Genomic DNA, 22,280 nt, shown 5'->3' on the forward strand with positions numbered 1-22,280 from the left:
CGTGTCAACCCGGGCGCTTTCTCTTCCGGGTCGAAAAATTTGCACACCACGGATGAATTTGAAGTTGTAGCAATCGGGCCTAATTCGCTAGCTACGTATTTGAATACAAATTATAACGTTTAACAAACAAATCTAATACAGGACATTCAACGGTGTTGTTCTGTAACCATACGATACAGGTAAGGCATTTACTCGAATCACTGCGAACACAACAGCTGTTTGCCGGAGTTGTGAATGACTGGCTAAGTAACGTAGCTATGTAGCTAGCGCTATAGGTGCATGTGCCGCATGTATGAGCTAATGGGTTAGCTGGGTAGCTAGCTAGCTAAATGATCAGTTTTGCGTGTGATTAAATGTGGATGCGTTGACGTCCATACATCAGACTGAAGACATAGATTCATGATGACAGTTATTTAGTCTTGCAAGTGTATATGACACTGTGTTAGTAACATCTTCAGCTCTAGCCAGCACACGTTACAGTAGCTAAGTTAGTTAACGGTAAGTAAGACGTTGAGTGAGTGTATAAGGATAGCTACATGACTATGAGAGATGACTGGCATTTTGTTCTGATATTGCAATCTAGCGGCACCAGATCACTCCTCCTTGTCGCCCCCCCCCAAAAAAATTGTTCCAGTACTGTTACCAAGAATGGTTGACAAAAGAGAACTGCCACTGTATATCATGAGAATGTATTCCATCTTTTCCTGATGTGACTGTCCAACCAAACCTACACCCCATTTCCCTCTTTTCAACCTAATGACCTCTCATTCAGTTGCTCTCTAGAGTTTAATCAAAGCCTGTTTAAAGCCCTTTGTAAGTATATGGAATTAGCACATCTCTTCGTTTTCATTATATTGGTCTCTGTCCTATTGTCTTCCTAACCCCCCCCCCCCCCCCAGTGATGCCGAACCTTAGCTGTAGGTTCTACCAGCACCGGTTCCCTGAGGTGGAGGATGTGGTGATGGTGAACGTGCGCTCCATCGCCGAGATGGGAGCCTATGTCAGCCTGCTGGAGTACAACAACATTGAGGGCATGATCCTGCTGAGCGAGTTGTCGCGCCGACGTATCCGCTCCATCAACAAGCTCATTAGGATCGGACGCAATGAGTGCGTGGTGGTCATCCGAGTGGACAAAGAGAAGGGTGAGGCGGGGTTTGAGTGTGTGCGGTCAAGAAATGTAGACTGTGTGTGTGTGTGTACACATTGTGTTATAGGTAAAACAACAAAACAAAAACATTGTCAACTTTTTGCAGGGTACATTGATTTATCAAAGAGAAGAGTTTCGCCAGAGGATGCTATCAAATGTGAAGACAAATTCACCAAATCTAAAACCGTAAGTTAGGTTCACCGTCAACACTCAGCCACGTGCCGGAGGATGCTGTAATATACAAAATTCTATTTATCATTCCGTTCCACCGATGTCATAAACTCTCAGACGTTTGCGCAGCCTGGTCCCAGATCTGTTTGTGCTGTACAGCCTACTACTGTCGTCGTTGGGATGACAATGACCATAGGAGTCCGTAAGAAAGCACAAACAGGGCCGTATTCATAGAGCATCTGAGTATGAGTGCTGATCTTGGATCAGTGTATCCTTTTAAATCATAATGAATATGATTACACAAACAGGGGGCACCTGATCCTAGATCAGCACTCATACTCTGAGACACTTTATGAATACGGGCTCAGATCTTGGACCAGGCTGACATTTGTGAGTCTTCCCTCTTGACCAGAGGTGATATCGAGGTGTAAATGTTTTTATGGTGTGGCGTCCGTGGCAGGTGTACAGTATCCTTCGACACGTGGCTGAGGTGCTGGAGTACACTAAGGACGAGCAGCTGGAGAGCCTGTTCACGCGCACCGCCTGGGTGTTTGATGAGAAGTACAAGCGTCCGGGATACGGCGCCTACGACGTCTTCAAACAGGCTGTATCGTGAGTATCGTGACTCTTCTTCCTATATACATTACCAGTCAAAAGGTTTGGACACGCCTACTCATTCAAGGGTTTTTCTTTATTATTTGCTATTTGTACATTGTAGATTATTCTACATTGTAGAATAATAGTGAAGACATCAACTATGGAATAACACATGGAATCATGAAGTAACCAAACAAGTGTTAAACAAATCAAAATATACTTTATATTTCAGGTTCCTTCAAAGTAGCCGCTCTTTTCCTTGATGACAGCTTTGCATACTTTTGGCATTCTCTACCAGCTTCATGAGGCGGAATGCTTTTCCAACAGTCTTGAAGGAGTTCCCACATATGCTGAGCACTTGTTGGCTGCTTTTCCTTCACTCTGCGGTCCAACTCATCCCAAACCATCTCAATTGGGTTGAGTTTGGGTGATTGTGGAGTCCAGGTCATCTGATGCAGCTCTCCATCACTCTCCTTCTTGGTCAAATAGCCCTTCCATATTCTCACTAAGGGCAAACCAGATGGGATGGTGTTTTGCTGCAGAATGCTGTGGTAGCCATGCTGGTTAAGTGCCTTGAATTCTAAATAACTCACAGTGTCAACAGCAAAGCACCATCACACCACCACCTCCATGCTTCACAGTGCGAATCACACATGCAGAGATGATCCGTTCACCTACTCTGCGTCTCACAAAGACATGGCGGTTGGAACCAAAAATTGCAAATTTGGACTCATCAGATTTCTACCAGTCTAATGTCCATTGCTTGTGTTTATTTGCGCAAACAAGTCTCTTCTTATTGGTGTCCTTTTAGTAGTGGTTTTGTTGCAACAAAACCACAAAGGCCTGATTCATGCAGTCTTCTCTGAACAGTTGATGTTGAGATGTCTGTTACTTGAACTCTGTGAAGCATTTATTTGGGCTGCAATCTGAGGTGCAGTTAATTGCTAATTTCTGAGGCTGGTAACTCTAGTGAACTTATCGTCTGCAGCAGAGGTAACTGGTTCTTCCTTTCCTGTGGTGATCCTCATGAGAGCCAGTTTCATCATTGCACTTTATGGTTTTTGCAAAGGGTTGCTACTTTGGGGAATATAAGATATATTTTGATTTAACACTTTTTTTGGTTACCACATGATTCCATATGTGTTACTTCATAGTTTTAATGTCTTCACTAATATTGTACAATTGAGAAAATAGTTCAAAAAACAGAAAAACCCTGGAATGAGTAGGTGTGTTCAAACTTTGGACTGGTACTGTACACATGACTGAGCAAATCCAGGCTCAGCCAAGCTGTGTTAGGCTGGCTTGGTTACGTATTCTCCATAGTTGCTGGAACCATGCTGGAAAGGACAATGTGAAAATAATATATCCGAGCCAGCACGGTGTGGCTGAACTACCCTGTAGTGTGAATAAGGTTTACAATGAGACTAAGACCTTTTGTGTAGGTCTGTCCTTGTCTATTAATGATGGTCTGTACTATGTCATGTTTTGTGTGGATCCCAGGAAGGGTCGCTGCTGCTTCTGTCATTCTTAGTAAGAGATGGACGCAGATATTGTAGGCGGGTGTGAAATGGGTTGTCGTGTAGTGTTTGCTCCCGATCTCCTCAAATCATTTAGTCAGATATCCATGCTCCAAAAATGTTTTATTTTTCCCAGTGACCCTGCCATGCTGGATGGGCTAGACCTGACCGAGGAGGAGAGGGCCGTGCTCATCGACAACATCAACAGGCGTCTCACTCCACAGGCTGTCAAAATCAGAGCAGGTCACACTCAACATTAACAGTGCAATAAATATGTACTAGACATGTTAGAGAAGATCAATGGGGGGGGGGGGGGGGGTATCCATAAATGGCAGGGAGATTACATTGTAAAGATATGGAGGGGGGGGTAGTTGTGATGCTACTTCCCTGCATTTCTAGACATTTTGTTGTGCGGCTGAGAGAAGAGGTTGCAGATTTACTGCAATTCTATGTATTTTGCCATGGCTAATGCTGTGTTGTTTTGCTCGAACATAATAAGAAAATCTATACTGCTAAATTCATTATTTTAGGATGATTTATTTAGAAATATTTTTCCCACTGTTTGGACTTAGGAGAGCTGAAAAAAAAAAGATTAGGCGGCCCATCCAAGGATTTCAATTGCAGGAAAGTTATTGGCTAACCGATGAAGTCTTGTTGGGTCCGTATTTCCATATTTGATGTGTGTAGTGCCTACACAATTATGGAAATTAGCAACAAATGCTACATAATGATCATTGATTTGTTTGCCAGAGTGGCATGTTGATGACACTATTGAACTCCTCTGAAGTTTTCAAATTAGAAACATGGCGACTTGACACTTTATTTTCTTTAAACAATACATTTTGACTATCATCCTTGCAGACATCGAGGTGGCATGCTACGGGTATGAGGGCATTGACGCTGTGAAAGACGCACTGAGGGCGGGGCTTAGCTGCTCGACAGAGGCCATGCCCATCAAGGTAGGTTGTATCAAGGAACTCTCATCATACTTCTAATCTATTTAATTATATTTCTCTATAGATTTCATCTCGTCGTCCTGTGGTTGACCTCAACTTTCTCGAAGGCGTTGTATGACCACGCGTTGTATGACCACTCTCCCTAGATTAATCTGATAGCACCGCCACGCTACGTCATGACCACAACCACTCTGGAGCGCACCGAGGGCCTTTCGGTTCTCAACCAGGCCATGGCAGCCATCAAGGAGAGGATCGAGGAGAAGAGGGGCGTCTTCAACATCCAGATGGAGGTGAGACTGAGGATATGCAGTGACTTCAGAAAGTATTCACAACCCTTGACTTATTCCACATTTTGTTGTGTTAGAGCCTGAATTCAAAATGATTTAAACAGGCCCATCTATACACAGTACCCCATAATGATGAAGTGAAAATGTTTTTAGAAATGTTGGCACATTTCATTGAAAATAAAATACAGAAATATCTCATTTACATATATATTAACACCCCTGAGTCAATACATGTTAGAATCACTTTTGGCATGTTATTGTCCTGCTGAAAGGTTAATTTGTCTCCCGGACCCTGTTGGAAAGCAGACTGAACCAGGTTTTCCTCTAGGATATCTCCTGTAATTAGCTATATTCCATTTATTTTTATCAACAACAAAAAACTCCCTAGTCCTTGCTGATGACAAGCATACCCATAACATGATGCAGCCACCACCATGCTTGAAAATATGCAGAGTGGTACTCAGTGGTGTTTTGTTGGATTTTCCCCAGACAAAACGCTTTGTATTAAAGACATAAAAGTTTATTTCCTTGCCACATTTTAAGCCATTTTGCTTTAGTGCCTTATTGCAAACAGGATGCGTGTATTGGAATAATTTGTGTTCTGTACAGGCTTCCTTGTTTTCACTCTGGCATTTAGGTTAGTATTGTGGAGTAACTACACTGTTATTGATCCAACCTCAGTTTTCGCCTATCACAGCCATTAAACTCTGTAACTGTTTTAAAGTCAACATTGGCCTCATGGAGAAATCCCTTAGTGGTTTCCTTCCTCTCCAGCAACTGAGGAAGGACGCCTGTATCTTTTATAATGAAAAAGTGTAATTAATAACTTCACCACGCTCAAAGGGAAATTCAATGTCTGCTTTTTATGTTTACCCATCTACCAGTAGGTGGCATTTGAAAACTTTCCTGATCTTTATGGTTGAATCTGTGTTTGAAATTCACTGCTCGACTGAGGAACCTTACAGATAATTGTTTGTGTGGGGTACACATTAAAAAATAATGTTAAACACTTATTGCACACAGAGTGAGTCCATGCAACTTATTATGTGACTTGTTAAGCAGGTTTTTACTCCTTAACTTATTGAGGCTTTTCCAGAACAAAGGGGATGAGTACTTATTGACTCGATACATTTCAGCTTTTCACTTTTAAATAATAATACTTTTGACCTTTTTCTCGTGATATAAAATTGTCCCATCGCTGCAACTCCCGTACAAACTCAGGAGAGGTGAAGGTCGAGAGACCCTGCCAAGCCGCACTGCTTCTTGACACACTACTTGCTTAACCCGGAAGCCAGTCGCACCAATGTGTTGGAGGAAACGCCTTACAGCTGGTGAGCGTGCATGCGCCCGGCCCGCCACAAGAAGTCGCTAGAGCGCGATGGGACAAGGACATCCCGGCCGGCCAAACCCTCCCCTAACCCGGACGATGCTGGACCAATTGTGCGTTGCCTCATGGGTCTCCCGGTCTCGGCCGGCTGCAGCATCCTGGGATCGAACCCGGGTCTACCGTGACGTCTTTAGCACTGTAATGCAGTGCCTTAGGCCGCTGCGCCATTCGGGAGGCCCGTTTTGTAAACATGTCCAAGAACATAATTTTACTTTGACATTATGGGGTGTTTTGTTATAGGCCAGTGACACAGTCTCAATTTAATCCATTTCAAATTCAGGCTGTAAACACAGCAAAATGTGAAAAAAGTCTAGGGGTGTTAACACTTTCTGAAGGCACTGTAGATACAGTAGATGGTTGGGTGAGAAAATGGAGAGATGGGTGGTCAGTTTGCCAGTAGTATGAGGGAATACCAAAGTACTTATGCGAAAGGTGGTTTCTCTCGTCGTGGCCTTTGACGCTACTTCCCATGAAGTGCATGTGTCATGTCCAACATACAGAAGAGCCCAAACTCTGTTTCAAATGTTGACTCGGCGTAGATGTACCACCTGAATACGTCCATTCAATACAGTGTAGTGTTCATTTCCACCCGTAGCTCTCATCCACAAAGATGTACTTTTCGATTTCTCCATGCGTATCTTATCAGCCAGGAGAGGCCTTTATTTATTTGGAGTGCACATTCCTTCAGTTCCCTGCAGTCCACTAAATAATTACACTTCTCATACACAGAGCTTGAACCTAACACTACTTTCAATCTCTGAGGATATATAAAACAGCACCAGTTTTACTTACCGTTTACTATAATATTTAGGTGGGTGCTTATATTTGTCCTATTTCACACATTTTTGTTGTTGCATATCTTACTCTCCTTGAGTGAATTGATTGATTGTAAGTCGGTCTTTATAAGAGCATCTGCTAAATAAGTAAATGAGGTGTAATGTTCTTGTTATCCCCCCCCCCTTCAGGCGAAGGTGGTGACGGACACGGACGAGACCGAACTGGCCCGTCAGCTTGAGAGGCTAGAGCGGGAGAATGCAGAGGTGGACGGAGACGACGAGGACGGAGAGATGGAGGCTAAAGCAGAGGACTAGTCCAGTTAGCCCTGAAAGAAGGGTCGTTTGGAAGAAAACAAAAGGATGGACAGACTTCGCCATAGTCGCACTGTCCCACAGATGTGTAACTCTCATATTACATAGAGGTATTCACTGGCTAATAACCCTCTAAATTGATAATTAGGGACTTCTCAGAAGATGGAGAGAAACATACATTGCTATTCTCTTAAGTCTAGAGGTGGATAGACGGAAATGTTTTAAAGCAAATAAGACAAACTATACCAGTAACCATTTACAGTACAAACACCAATTTGGATAAATTTTACCCATATATATATATATGCAGAAAACTGTTTACAAGCAGTGGCCATCGCAAATTCACCTCTCGCTGGTCACAGGAAGTGATGCGTGTAAAGAGGTATAGGCTCTAGTTGTGTGATACTGGCTTGGGTTACTTATGTGCTGTTCCTCTTCCAGTAGTATGGATTTTTACTGGCAGGATCTTGCTTGTGTGTAGCTCATGACATCAATAAAGTTCTGCACGTTTGATCTCAGTGGTTTTGGGTATGAATTGCAGCTGTGCTCCGATTGATTTTTCATCTGCAACATGCCCATATAAACAAGTATTCAAACTTTAATAGCACAATGAACAGCTAACTTAAAGCACTTGTACCATGGCACAGTGGTTCTTCATACCACCAGACATCTAGTAAATACCAATTATTTAAACTATTGGTGTATGATAGAAATGTGATGTGGCCCAGTGAGTCTTGACAAAACCCAAATATACAATTCTTTAAAAAAAGAAGTCTTTATTCAAAACAACAATTTCCACTGGTACAAAAAGAAAAAAATGGAAACAATGTTTACACAAATCAGTATCCTTTCCAGGTGGTGCTGTTGCCTGTGTTACGAGACCAACCAACCACAAGTCAAATGTTCAATAGCTGGCCTATCCTTAAATAGCAGAATTTATAGAAAGCATTGTTTGTAATACAAAAAAAAAATCTTAACTTTTAAGGTCTACCCTTCGCATAAACAGAAGTTTCACTCAGCAGATGCCACGTAGAAACAGCAGTCCAATAACCTTAGATATAGAAGTTGTGAATGGTTCTGAGTACTAACGTCACAAAACTCGAGAGAAACAAAACGGTGAGATGCTTTTCAGTGAACTTTTTTTCCACAGCTTAGTAGCTATGTTCTCTTCATCAACCGTTAACCCCTAATCCGCTACCTCCACTGTCACCCTCAGAACATCCAACACGAGCCAAGAGACTGTAGTAGGGCCAATGTCCAAGTGGTTGCTTTCATGCATCTTCAATTAGCACTTAGTCAGTCATTCAAGCACATACACACACGTAGGCTATACACCAATACAAAGTCAGCAGCTGCAGTGGAGTAACATGACATGTACCAGAGTCTGTTGGAAGAATGAGAAAACAGGAGCTCAACGTGTGAATGCTGTTGGGGTATTATTAGGTTGAGCACATTCTTTGATTTTAGGCCACTCAAATTGAGAAGTCTTTTTGGTGACTGACAACGCTAAAGTCAGATTACTCTATTAGAAAAAGTTGGATTCGTTCAGTGCTTTCCTGGGTTTCTTATTTCACCAGCCCAATCTTCTTGGCTTCAGTTTCGTAGATCAGCAACCGCCACATCTTGACGATGAAGACCTCTGCTTCTTCATCCAGAACCTTGGTATAGAGGAACCGCATTGCAGTTAGATTAATGACATAGTACTTAACTTTAAATCAGGAGACCAAAAGCAGTTCACCAAGGCTCTTTTAAGGCCTGTTTAATACTTGGATCAAAATACAGTTAAATCAGTTTTAGCTGGACAGATAACTGAGAATGTTCCCAGTATATTTATTGGGATACTCACCATGGCAACATCATCCAAGATACCCTGTGGTGTACCATGAGCCATCACCTGGGGGAGGTCAAAATTAAGGAATCAGAATGAAACTCATATTGCAAACATCCAGCTCCCCAGTATATTGCATCAATCACGCTTACACACCTTGGAGCAGACAAAATCGACTAGCGTAGCCTCCTCTTCTCCAATGTACTCAATTATCTTTTTGTTGATCCAGGGGCGTATGCGTCGATCCATCAGAGTCTGGGGAGGACAGTCAGAAATCATTTAGGTCACTGCACCAGGTATTATTCATATTAGGTCTGTACCAGTTTTGTAGGGAAACACATTTTCTACTTTGACAAAGAAGGGCTACATTAGCAATTCCCTTGGACGACAGCCTCTAGTCGTTGAATTATCAAAACCAACCAGCGTTATGTCATATTTCCTCTGGTCTGCCCACCACTAGTCTGGTTTCCATTCGGTTTCTGCACTCTTGCTAACACAGAATTAGTTGGCAAGAGAGCAGAAAGACTGGAAAGCAGGGTACTGCTACATCCTATCCTCACCGAGTCCACTGCAGACCAGTCCAGCGGGTAGGAGAACAGCTCCGTCTTGCCCGTGGGGATCTTCTCGATCAGGCTCTTGATGTGCTTGCGCTTCTCCTCTGTGTTGGCGCCCTTGATGGCCGCCAGGCCCGAGGCGCCGTCTACCACACTCTGGAGGTTCTTGTCGCCGTCGCCGTAGTCCAGTGGTACCAGCTTGCGCTTGCGGGGAGCCTCGTCTGCCTCCTCGTCGTCGAATTTGTTAAAGACGCTGTCCACAGTGAGCTTCTTGCGTTTGATGGCCACGTTGGGCTGGCTGGGGCTGCTCGTGGCTCCTAGAGAGATATTTAGACATACTTTAAACCTTTCGTCATGGAGTATGCCTGAAACAGGACAGTTCCATTTAATTGATATCTTAAAGCAGTTTGAGTGACATCCCTCTCAAATTAAACAGTTTGTCAGGCTCAAGACATCTGTGCAGATACAGCTATATGCCTCAATCTATAAATGAATGGTAAAGATAGGCAGTCTTGCTTCATTATTTTAATTATCCTGATCTTTCCCCTTCATTAGTGATTGAGGCACTTAATTGGATCTACACAACAGATCATTAGGTAGTTAGCATAGTTGTCATTATGTCCATATGATTCTAGACCTAGCTTGTCCCACCAACCGAACTCACCCAGTTTGAGACTGAGGCCGATCTTGGGGCGGAACTCCTCCTGGGGTGGGGTCCCGTGAGGGGGCGAGTTCTCGTGGGGGATGATGATGCCGCAGGGTGACTCATCCCCGCCACAAGGCGTGTTGGGGGTGGCGCCCCCGCTGGCCGACGAAACAGAGGGGGCCGCAGTGATTGGCCGCAACGTGGGCTTCAGGCAGGGCTTGGACCCCGATTGGTTGTCGTCATCAAACTCCTCCCCCTCTTCCACATCATCATCAGAGTGGGGGTGGTGATGGTGGAATACATGGTGGTCCCCTCTGTCCCTCTCCCGGTCTCCATCCCCTCTCTCCCGGTCTCCATCCCCTCTCTCCCGGTCTCCATCCCCTCGCTCCCGGTCTCTTTCCCCCCTCTCTCTCTCCCGATCACCTCGATCTCTTTCCCCTCTCTCTCTCCCTCTCTCTCTCTCCCGGTCACTTCGGTCTCGATCACCTCTCTCCCGATCACCTCGGTCTCGATCTCTGCCTCCTCGGCGATCCCGGTCTACCCGTGGGGCCTTGTGTACCCGCTCCTCCTCGGGGTCGGGCTCTGGCTTCACTGGAGGCTGGCGCAGACGCTCCGCCTCCTCTTCCATCTGGACCAATCGGTAAAGAGAAGCAGTGTGAGACAAGGGGCTTACACACTCAGGAAAGTGGATACACTCGCCTAACGTTATTGTGTAGCCAAGATAGCCAGATGGATAGAGACGCACTTACAATGCAGACATACAGACAAAGGGATCCGAGGACAAAATGACCTTCAGGAATAAACAGTCAAGCAGATAGTCACACACACTCCCTCTCTCACCCTGCGTATCTCAGCTTCGGGGTCTGGGTGTCCCTCGGCCAGCAGCCTTTGTCTGATCTCCTCCAGCTCTTCCTTCTCTCTCTTCCTGTCGCGCTCATCCACCTCAGTCTCCTTCTCCCGGTCTCTCAGACGCTTCTGCAGTGCGCTGCCCCTAGGGGTCGCACACGGAACAACACCTTTTATAACAATGGCCCTGACACTCATCAACAAATGTCTTCAAGTTTTATTTTAAGTAGTGAGGTTTCTCTTCCCAAATGTCGAAGCCAAAAACATGTTGTCGTTTCAGACCGCCATCATCTTGACAGTTTACATTATCGACATTCAAATGGTCTCAATTATATCTTCTGTAGTATGTAATCCTAGCGGATCAGCATCATAAATGAATTAAATATGCTGGTGGTCACCTGTAGTACTTAGGGTCATCTCTGTCGTCATCGTAGTCCTCCAGGAACTCCTTCAGCCGTTTGCTTTCTTTAGTCTGTAGGACACAATGATGAATGGAAACACATACCAATTATGTCTACGGTAGGACCCTTCAAGCCAAAAGAACATTTCACGCCCAGATCAGTGGTAAACCTGAGTCCTGTTCAGTAGTGGGACACAGCGTGGCAAAACGTTTCACAACGGACAATTAAAAATCAGCATTCCCATTGGACAAGTTCAGGTAGTCCTGCCCCTGGTTTCAAAAGGTTTTCTCCCTGCTCAACACGACCCAGGAATGCCATGTGAGGGTGAGAACGGGGTTTGTATTTCTTCCTACCATTTCTCTCCTGCGCTCTTCCTCCCGCTCAGACTCCTTGGAGTAGTCTCGAGCCTTCTTCCTCTCGCGGATCTCCCAGTTTTTCAGACGCTTCAGACAGACACCAGACAGATATTAAGCAACATTTCACAGCCAACACACACATGATTCTCACACCACTGTAAGCTACCTCTTGATAGGCTGCCTCCTTGTCTCGGAGTCTCCTCTCCAGCCTTCTCCGCTCGTAGACCTCCTCCTCATCCTCCTGGTCACGCTTCTTGTCCTTGTCTCGGTCGCGACTCACCTCTCTACCAACATAACATCAATCTAGTTACCTCCCAATCATTCCTTCCTTCACAATCCATTGCTTTATTTAATAACACACACCTGGAGTGGCTGCGGTCCTTGCTCCTGTCACGGCTCCTCTCCCTTTCCCACTCTCTCTCTTTCGTCCGGTTGCGATCACGGTCTCGGTCACTTCTGTCCCGCTCGCGTTCGCGGTCTCTCTCACGCTCGCGCTCCCTTTCCTTCTCACGCTCCCTCTCCTTCTCGCGCTCTTTCTCCCGCTCGCGGTCCCGGCGCTCCCTCTCACGTTCCCTCTCCTTGTCCCTCTCCCGTCGCTCGCCATCAAACTCTGCACGCTCCTTGTCTTTCTTGTCCTTCTCCTCCTCCAGTTTCTGCAAAGAGAACAGAGAAGGTTGATAAGTTGGAGGCTCCGGGGAGGACAGCCATGCAACAGAACAGGAGCACAGTGAGGCTGGGTCACACGTTTCTCTATAAGTGCACAGAAGTGGATCTAGAAGTGGCTTCCAGGCTCTGGGGGCGGAGGGGACTACTGTAACAATGTGGATTCCTGTTATCTAAGGATGAAGTAGTTGAGTTAGAGGCTGACGTTTTGACACAACAGCCGCTCCTTGGCTGGGCTGAGAGTTTCTATGGGAAAATAACAACAAGATGTCAATAGAAATCGGCTTGCGGGACGGATTTGGCCTGCGGGCCACCAGTTGCAGACCACAGTATCAATATAGTACAATGATTGTTTAGCACAAGCTGGGCGACTTACAAGTTACCTAAAAAAAAAGACACTGGAAACCACTTTGAGGTCAAAGACGACATCTTGTTGGCCATGTCAAAGGTCACAGACATTCAAAACGAGAAAAAGGAGCTGCTTGATAGATAACGATCTCTCTCCCCCAAGTCAGTGTCCTCATTACAAGAGAAACAAAACCAAAAAAAAGGCGTCAATCCTTTTGTGAAACTAGTTGGTGACTTACAGGTGTTGAGCTACGGATTTCAGCCCGTCGCTGCCCCTACAAGACTATAAAAGTTAGGCCTGGAAGGAAAAGCAGGTCAAACAATACACAGGGGGGAGATTCACTTTCCCTCAAGCAAATCATCAAAAACAACCGTTAACTTCTATGGGGTACATTGGTAAAAACAGAAAGCCGTGAAACATCCTGGTACATATATATATTTATATAAAAAAAAACATTTTCTGGACAGGTAAATTAAATCGTAGAGGCTCTTACCCCTGCTTCGGTCTTCTGTAGTTCTCCCGTGACTCAATTTCCCAGACACACACTAAGAGACAACTCCCTCCTAGCACTATGCCCATGGCTCCCCATGTACTCAACTGATTAGCAGACAATTACAAACCATGCATTCTAAATACACTGAGGCTCAAGTTTGTGTTGGGTATTTTTGTGAAATACACAGTGAGACCACAGGTTACCTATGGGCCTTTCCCATAAGGTCAGACCGCTAAAAGCAGTCCATAACGAACAACAGATGGTTGTCCTCCTGGTCTGACCCAGACTACAGAGCCACGGGTTTAGTGCAGCTAAAGACGAAGAGCAAGGAAAACAGGCAGAGAAGGAGAGATGGGGGAAATAGAGAAGAGAGCACAAGTACTATGGACATGGGTGGAAGGGGTCTAATTGGTTAAGTCTTCCTACTTAAAACTTACCTTGCTCTGCGCTCCATTGGTGACAACTTTGGCATAGAGTAACTGCAGGTAGGCCATAGGTACATGACGTTAAGGCCTATGCTTGATATAGAAGGGGAACATTTGTGCTTGAGAAAGGATCTCATTACTCGTACCTCCTTTACCACAAGTCTACTGCCGTAGATTATGAACACCAACTAATGGTCGCGTGAAAATGGAGATGAAGGGGGTGAACGGCAATTAGAAACCAGGAAGAAAAGGGGACAGACAAGTTCAGAGAATAAAGGGAGAAAGAGCTAAAGTGACGAGGGAAAGAGAGAATCAAAGAAGACAGAAATAGAGGGACTGACAATTGGACACAGGACTAGGAGAGATGGGGCTTTTCTCTAACACACACACACACACACACACTTATCCACAGGGTGGGTTGGAACTCACCTGGCTAGTCTTCAGAACGCAGAGTGCTGTGGAGGGGCGCCCCCCCCCACTGCTATAACAGTACAATCTACAGCCCAAATCACTGCAGTGGTTATTGACCTGAGTCTCAGTGACTTGACTTTTACACACACATTATGTAGAATGGTCATTATTTACAGAGGACTCACACAGGTTCACTGGCCTCCCTGGTTTGCAGACAACATGATAAATAGATGGAAATCAAAAATCGGCGTGGTTCTCTCCACATTTGGCAAATAACTGGTCTAAAAGCAAGACCAACATTCTGTTGACATGTATCTAAATGGAAAAGGTGGGCTGTGTGTTGAGAGGTTCTCATTAAGTTCCACAACCTCAGCCACCACTGTAAGCCAGAGTGCCTGTGCAGTTGCCCCTATGCGAATCCTCGAGGAGGGAGCGCCCAGTATATGTACAAAATAAAGGAAAGCTCATACTTACATGCTATCCTCGACAACTTTTTCCAAAGCTCTGAGATTCATCTTGCTTTAGTCACCATATGATCTCTATCATAATGGCGGGGTTTAATGAATAGATTAGCTTTAAGGTAACTTTACATTGTCGCCATGCATTTTGTTTGTGTGTGATGAATGAGTTGTGAATCTAGCCAGCTATACTATCACACCTAAATACCCTAATTATATACAAAATAAAATGTCCCGTCGACACGAGTCAAATTAGGTTTGAAAACGGTGACAATACTACAAATCCAGATATTTCACATTGAGATTTTTGAGCAAGGTATGTAATATTTTGACGTAAAAATGTAACTATTCTCCCATCCTAAATTTAGACCAGGGATGGGCAACTGGTGGCCCGTGGGCCTTTTGAATTTCAAAACATCTGCAGTTTTACTCTTGTTTTGTCAGTCAATTTGCCCATGTCAGCTAAAATGTTTTAGATTGCCAAGTTAGTTTAGCGGCCAGCTATCTAAACTTGTTATCATGGTGGAATTACCGGCCGGGGGCCCCCCATTGATTTTGTTAGTCCGTCTCAGTCAGAAAACAAATTTAAAAAAAACTGCAAACCTTTTTCCAACCGCATGGCAAAGTGAGTAGAATTGCAAAAAAATAAAAATAAAACTCCACTGTCAAAATGGGGGCCACCAATTTTTTTTGCTCGCAGTGTGTGTGTGGGGGGTATGATGTGGGTACGCAGACCCGCGTGTAACTGCAGCCCCTCATGATGAGTTCAGATTGTGGCCCCCACCCCCAGAAAAGTTGCCCATCCCTGATTTAGACTATATAAAACAGGTCCTTGCACAAAATGTCCACTAGCAGTAAGTGTAAACCCAAAAGGACTGTACTACTAGCGTGTGTAGCTTCTTTTCCCAAAACCTGCAATGTGAGTGAGAGAGATGAGTAGTCATATACCTTGTGGGTGTCGCGGAATTTACTGATCTCTCTTGAAATCAGGTCTCTCTTGTCATCCTCCAATCCGTCAATTGCGTTGATATCCTCCTAAGGGACGATGGGAGGAAGGAAGAAGGGATAGTGTTCAGGGTCATGCTGACAACAAGACTGACAAAAAAAAAATGATTTAATATAAAATGCTGAATCTGTAGACTTCCTCAAATTAAGGGGATTGGTCCTCAAGTCATGGCACAGTCATTTTATTTAGGTTAAATAGGGTTAGCCTGCGCCAGACCTGGTGTAGTGCTGAAGGATTCGTTGCCATAGAAATGGACCTGGCTAAAAGGTGAGACACTTTCGAATGACCGGTAATCCCGAGTTGAACTCAGAGTTGACCAACGTTATCTCACCAACTCCTCACACCAGGTACGTAGGATACTCCTCAGGACTAGACTTAATCCCTATCCAGACTTTCATATACCAACAAATACAATGTAGGCAATTGGATTAACATAAAATAATTTCACCATTTTTTTGAACATACCATTTTGTTCAGTCTAGTTTATTTTCTCTTTCTCAGGATATCCAATTGGTAGTTACAGTCTTGTCCCGTCGCTGCAACTCCCATATGGACTCGGGAGAGGCGAAGGTCGAGAGCCGTGCGTCCTCCGAAACACGACCCAGCCAAGCCGCACTGCTTCTTGACACAATGCCCGCTTAACCCAGAAGCATACACCTGGCGATCGTGTCAGCGTGCATTGTGCCCGACCCGACACACAAGTCTGTCGAGTGCAAAGGGACAGAACATCCCCTGCCGGCCAAACCCTCCCCTGACAATTGTGCGCCGCCCCATGGGTCTCCCAGGTCGCGACCCGGCAGCGACAGAGCATGGACTCAAACCAGGATCTCTAGTGGCACAGCTGGCGCTACAGTACAGTGCCTTCGACCACCGCGCCACACGGAAGGCGTTATCCTGCCTTTTCTTTTGCTCATCTTTATCAAGGGTGCCAATAATGTCGGTCATGACTGTATATAATGTGCCCAAATACAATATCACAACCCCCAACCAACCAGTGTACCAGGTAAATCTAAAGTGAGATAAGAGAAAGTAGCCCTAAGTACCTCTTCTTTCTTCTCTTTCCTCTTCCTGCGGTGGGGGGACTCATCATTCGAGGCAGCATTGAGCTCGCTGGCATACTCGCGGATCAGACCGTCGATGGCACCCTTGACGACCTGATCCCGCCTTTTGGTGTCCTCGTCAATCACCTCCTCTTCCTCCTCCTCCTCCTCTTTTACACCCTCTGCCTTTGCCTTCAAGCAGAAAGAAAAACAGAGCGCGAGAGACAGGCGGGTTAGTATTACATCCAAGTCAACTCATCTTCAGCCTCACTTGTTTAAAAAAAATATTAGAAGTAAAAGGAGCTATTTTGTTTCAGGCCTTTCGCCAGAGTTTCCCATTCGTTAAGCCAACCCTGCCCCCGAGAGCTGGGTCCATCAGTCTTCACTGGAAGTCGCTCAGACCTGCATAATGGCAGGAGGCTGAAGGTTTTAATTCCATTCAACATTTAGGACCAGTTTCCTAAACACAGATTAAGCCTAGTCCAGAACTAAAAAACAAATTCAATAGAGATTCCAATGAAATTGATTAAGCCTAGTCCTTGACTAATCGGTGTCCTAGAAACTAGCCCATAACCTACATGGTAATGTCACATTCCCCTCTCCCATCCCTCCAGCTCAGTTTTCCCCTTCCCCACTACATTACCCACCCCATTGCCGTTGGTGCTGCTCTTCTTTTTGGCCTTGAACTCATCCAGCTGGGCCTTGGTCTTGGCATCCACCTTTACCAGCAGCTTTTTCACCCCGATCTGCAGCTCGTGGAGCAGCCGCAGGGCCCGCAGCGTTGACTCGGGCTCTTTGTACTCACAGAACCCAAAAGCTGGAGAGAATAGAGAAGGAAGGATGGGCACCGGGGGTTTATATCAATACACAGCCATCGGAGTAGCAACCAGGAATGAGGAACGGGGTGGTGTTCATTAGGGCATGGAATGGACATTTTTAACAGGGGTTTCTTATCAGACAAGTACATGCCGTTAAACATTTTTTAGTCTGCTTTCTTCTGATTAATGCCTACTGAACAGGAGCCTGCTCATGTTTTTTTCCCACTAAATAGTAGTTGCGCTTCACATTGGCAAAGCATGCCTTGGTGAGGGTGACATTGGACTTACATGGTGGTGGAGTACTTTAGAAGTGTTGTACCTGTTCTGTTTTTACCTTGAAGTTTTCCAGAGGCTCCTTGGACTCTCTTCCAGCTTAGGACCAGGCCACATTTCTGAAGAGTGAATAATTGCTTGCTTTACTACAGGGACCTACTAAAGGACATTGCTTTTCATCAGAGTATCAGGGGAAACATTGTTGGCCAAAAGGGAAACAGCTTTTATAAATCAAACCTAAAAAAGGCCAACTGCACCGGCACATGCAAAAAAAAAACAGAAGCAAAATTAACAACTATCCTGGCTCGGAAAGGTGGTTTCAATTGTCTATTCCACTAGCACGACTTGTGACTAAAGACACGGTCTATAGCCTAAATAAAGCTTAATGTCTCTTCCCAAAGCATCTGCATTCAAGTTCCCCTTCCTCACCGCCAGCAGCTGTCGAATCAGCATGTCCGAGGCTTTCTCTGAGATGTTCCCTACAAATACAGTGGTGGTGGGGCCACTGTTCTCATCCGTCTCCTTGGCCTTCACCAGGGCGGTCTCCTTCCTGGGTGCCGCAGGCATGGAGTTGGGCAACAAGACCGCGGGGGTTTGGGTCATAATACCCATGTGGACTGGTATCATTGGGGTACCTGGAATAGAGTCAATGCGATAATGTATACTAGAGGTCGACCGATTAATTGGCATGGCCAAATTAATTGGGGCTGATTTCAAGTTCTCTTAACTAAAATCGGCAATCTGCCAATTTGGACACCGATTACATTGCAATCCACAAGGAGACTGCATAGCATGCTGACCACCTGTTACAGGAGGACAGCATCAAAAGGACCTTGTGGCTGCAAGGAGCCGAGGTAAGTTGCTAGCTAGCATTAAACTTATCTTATTAAAAAAAACTATCTTCACATAATCACTAGTTAACTACACATGGTTGATGATATGACGAGGTTAACTAGCTTGTCCTGCGTTGTATATAATAAATGCGGTGCCTGTTAATTTATCATTGAATCACAGCCTACTTCAATTTCGCCAAACGGATGATGATTTAACAGAAGCCCATTCGTGAAAAAAAAGCACAATCGTTGCACAAATGTACCTAACCATAAACATCAATGCCTTTCTTAAAATCAATAAACAGAAGTATACATTTTATTAAACCTGCATATTTAGTTAAAAGAAATACATGTTAGCAGGCAATTGTGTCACTTATCTTGCGTTCAGTGCAAGCAGAGTCTATGCAGCAGTTTGGGTCGCCTGGCTCGTTGCGAAATGTGTGAAGACCATCTCGTCTTAACAAAGACCGTAATTACTTCACCAGAATTTTAAATAATTATGACATAACATTGAAGGTTGTGCAATGTAACAGCAATATTTAGACTTAGGGTTGACCCCCGTTCATTCGATAAAATACGGAACGGTTCCGTATTTCACTGAAAGAATAAAAGATAGAGCAGTCTTACTGAGTAGGCAGTAGGAGGCTTGGATGAATTCATTCAAACAACACTTTACTGTGTTTGCCAGCAGCTCTTAGCAATGCTTGAAGCACAGCGCTGTTTGACTTCATGCCTATCAACTCCTGAGATTAATAATATAATATATATATCCCATTTAGCAGACGCTTTTGTCCAAAGCGACTTACAAGTCGGCTGGGGCCACTACTTTTACATATGGGTGGCCCCAGCGGGAATCGAACCCACGACGCTTGGCGTTGCAAGCGCCATGCTCTACCGACTGAGCCACACAGGACCAGCTGGCAATACTAAAGTGCCTATAAGAACATCTAATAGGCAAAGGTATATGAAATACAAATGGTAGAGAAATAGTTGACGCGTCAAAATTCCAATAATAACTACAACCTAAAACTTCTTAACTGGTAAAATTGAAGACTGGTAAAATTGCAGAGACTCTGCTTGAAGACTGGTGGGGGAGATATGAGTCTCCAGCTTCAGTGATTTTGCAATTCAATCCAGTCATTGGCAGCAGAGAACTGGAAGGAAAGGTGGCCAAAGGAGGAGTTGGCTTTGGGGGTGACCAGTGAAATATACCTGCTGGAGATCGTGCTGCTATGGTGACCAGGGAGCTGAGAAGACTGCTAGATAAAGCACCATCTTATAGATGAACGGAAGCCAGTTGGTTTGGCGACGAGTATGAGGCGAGGGCCAGCCAACGAGAGCATACAGGTCGCAGTGGTGGGTAGTATATGGGGCTTTGGTGACAAAACAGATGGCACTGTGACAGCAAATTGGGTGCAGTCTGAGTGTTGGAGGCTATATTGTAAATGACATCTCCGAAGTCAAGGATTGGTGGGATAGTCAGTTTTATAAGGGTATGTTTGGCAGCATGAGTGAAAGATACTTTGTTGCGAAATAGGAAGCCAATTCTAGATTTAATTTTGGATTGGATATGCTTGATGTGAATCTGGATGGAGAGTTTACAGTCTAACCAGACACCTAGGTGTTTGTAGTTGTCCACATATTCTAAGTCAGAACCGTCCAGAGTAGTGATGCTAGACAGGCGGGCAGCGATCAGTTGAAGAGCATGCATTTAGGAGAGTTGTATGGAAGGAGAGTTGGGTGGCATTTAAGCTCGTCTGGAGGTTAGTTAACAAAGTGTCCAAAGGGCCAGAAGTATACAGAATGGTGTCGTCTGCGTAGAGGTGGATCAGAGACTCACCAGCAGCAAGAGCGACATCATTGATATATACAGAGAAAAGAGTCGTCCTGAGAATTGAACCCTGTGGGACCCCCATAGAGACTGCCAGAGGTCTGGACAACAGGCCCTCCGATGACTGACAGAGTCGAAAGCCTTGGCCAGGTCGATGAATATGGCAGCACAGTATTGTCTTTCAGTGGCAGTCATGATATTGTTTAGGACCTTGAGCGTGGCTGAGGTGCACCCATGACCAGCTCGGAAACCAGATTGCATAGAAGGTACGGTGGGATACGAAATAGTCGGTGATCTGTTTGTTAACTTGGCTTTCGAAGATGTTCTGAGCAAGGAAAGTAAACTTCAGCTTTCTTACATGGCACATAATTGCACTTTAGTTTCTTCTCCAACACTGTTTTTGCATTATTTAAACCGAATTGAATACGTTTCATTATTTATTTGAGACTAAATTGATTTATGTATAATATTAAGTTAAAATAAGTGTTCATTGTGCATTCAGTATTGTTGTAATTGCCGTTATTACACACACACACACACACACACACACACGTATGTATGTAAAAACAGGCTGATTAATCGATATCGGCTTTTTTTTTGGTCCGCCAATAATCGGTCTCAGCGTTGAAAAATCATAATCAGTCGACCTCTAATGTATACAAAATGCATTTTAAATTAATGTCTCTCTCAATACAAAGTTCGCTGAGTATTAGATATCCTTACAAATCAGTCATGTTAACAATCTAGTTGCTGTTTAATTTACATACAGACAGGCCCATAGGATGGGATATCTGTCTCTGATGACTCACCTGAAGAAAAACGAGCAAACTGTGGAGGGGGGATGCCCGGTGGCAGAAGAGTTCGGTTGAGATGAGGAGGGAACGACATCTTGTGGAAATCACCCACCTAAACATGGGACCGAAGAAAACCAGTCAGAACTGCAAATAAGATAGTAGTATGAATTAGACCCTGACCATCTCTCAACACAAGATAACAGCACGTGTTCAGTTGGCTTTTCTGTACTTGTGGCTCCATATGTCAGCTGACAGATATCCACCTGTAAAATACCCGCCCACAGGTCGTAAGTTAGATCTGTGTGGTCGAATGAAGGCCTGGTACTAACGTTAGCCAACTTAAACGTTAGTTAGATGGCTAGCTAACTGGATAACAGTAACGTCGTCAGGTCATATCCATGACTCTGGGTAACGTTAGCAGGCTAAGTTACTTATGAAAGACATTAACTTCACCTTGTTTGTCATATTTGTCGTTAAGGGCAGCTACAACGTATTCCAATTAGTTAACGTTAGCTATACTCGCTAAGTAACAGAGGTTTTAGGTTTTGTCCTCCACAACAAGCCTGGCAAGGCTAGCTTGTGTGTTGTAACTACGCTAACTAGCAGCTAACTACCGTACCGGGAAACCATTCTCACAGTTTGTTAGTTACACGTAGCCAGCTAAATATTGTCGATAATACTCAGACAATGAAATGAAAAACAAACTACCGAATCAGATTTTACTTACCCACAACCAGTCGGTTAAGATGGGCTACTTCGCTTCTGTCTCCCTCCGTTTAGGTGGCTAAATGTGATAGCTAGCTACTGTACATCAACCCCGCAAAAAGTCGGCGCACCAGAGATATTACAGAAAGGAAGAGATGGGAATCACATTGTGCAACGAATCCGTATAACGCCCCACCCAGCAAACTGTCGACCAATCGTATTAAAGCTGTAATTATACGTCACGCAACTGCTAAGCAAATCGCCAAGCGTTCATGTGCTAGTCGAACGAGGAAACTGGTTGTAGTTACACACGTGCCGCGTTCAACGAATCAGCAAGTCCGAAATGTCCGCGTGTCCAAGTTCCGATTAGCATTTTCGTAGAGAAATCTTAAATCTGCCT

General features: G+C 44.7%; 2 protein-coding genes across 3 annotated transcripts; one reads left to right on the top strand and one right to left on the bottom strand.

Moving 5' to 3' along the window:
* The first annotated feature begins 9 nt into the window (after positions 1-9).
* On the top strand, positions 10-7,663 carry LOC135505817 (eukaryotic translation initiation factor 2 subunit 1). Its single transcript, XM_064924980.1, has 8 exons — positions 10-179; positions 900-1,142; positions 1,254-1,333; positions 1,779-1,930; positions 3,569-3,675; positions 4,294-4,391; positions 4,535-4,678; positions 7,028-7,663. The coding sequence occupies exons 2-8, from the start codon at positions 902-904 to the stop codon at positions 7,151-7,153; spliced, it is 948 nt and encodes a 315-aa protein (XP_064781052.1). The 5' UTR covers positions 10-179; positions 900-901; the 3' UTR covers positions 7,154-7,663.
* Positions 7,664-7,901: 238 nt separating this feature from the next.
* LOC135505815 (RNA-binding protein 25-like) lies at positions 7,902-22,040 on the bottom strand. 2 transcript variants are annotated; one of them, XM_064924975.1, is made up of 17 exons: positions 21,903-22,040; positions 21,191-21,287; positions 18,147-18,352; positions 17,779-17,836; positions 17,274-17,443; positions 16,630-16,818; positions 15,529-15,615; positions 12,145-12,434; positions 11,948-12,065; positions 11,779-11,868; positions 11,423-11,496; positions 11,019-11,169; positions 10,197-10,806; positions 9,539-9,849; positions 9,135-9,233; positions 8,997-9,044; positions 7,902-8,808 (listed from the first exon to the last, which is right to left on the bottom strand). In XM_064924975.1, exons 2-17 carry the CDS (start codon positions 21,267-21,269, stop codon positions 8,716-8,718), a joined length of 2,673 nt encoding a protein of 890 aa, XP_064781047.1. In that variant the 5' UTR covers positions 21,270-21,287; positions 21,903-22,040; the 3' UTR covers positions 7,902-8,715. The 2 variants fall into 2 exon arrangements, with proteins under 2 accessions (XP_064781047.1, XP_064781046.1); XM_064924974.1 differs by having other exon boundaries at positions 17,764-17,836.
* Positions 22,041-22,280: the final 240 nt, after the last annotated feature.

This window comes from Oncorhynchus masou, chromosome 19 (assembly GCF_036934945.1).
Source record: "Oncorhynchus masou masou isolate Uvic2021 chromosome 19, UVic_Omas_1.1, whole genome shotgun sequence".
In the NCBI taxonomy this organism is placed as follows: domain Eukaryota; kingdom Metazoa; phylum Chordata; class Actinopteri; order Salmoniformes; family Salmonidae; genus Oncorhynchus; species Oncorhynchus masou.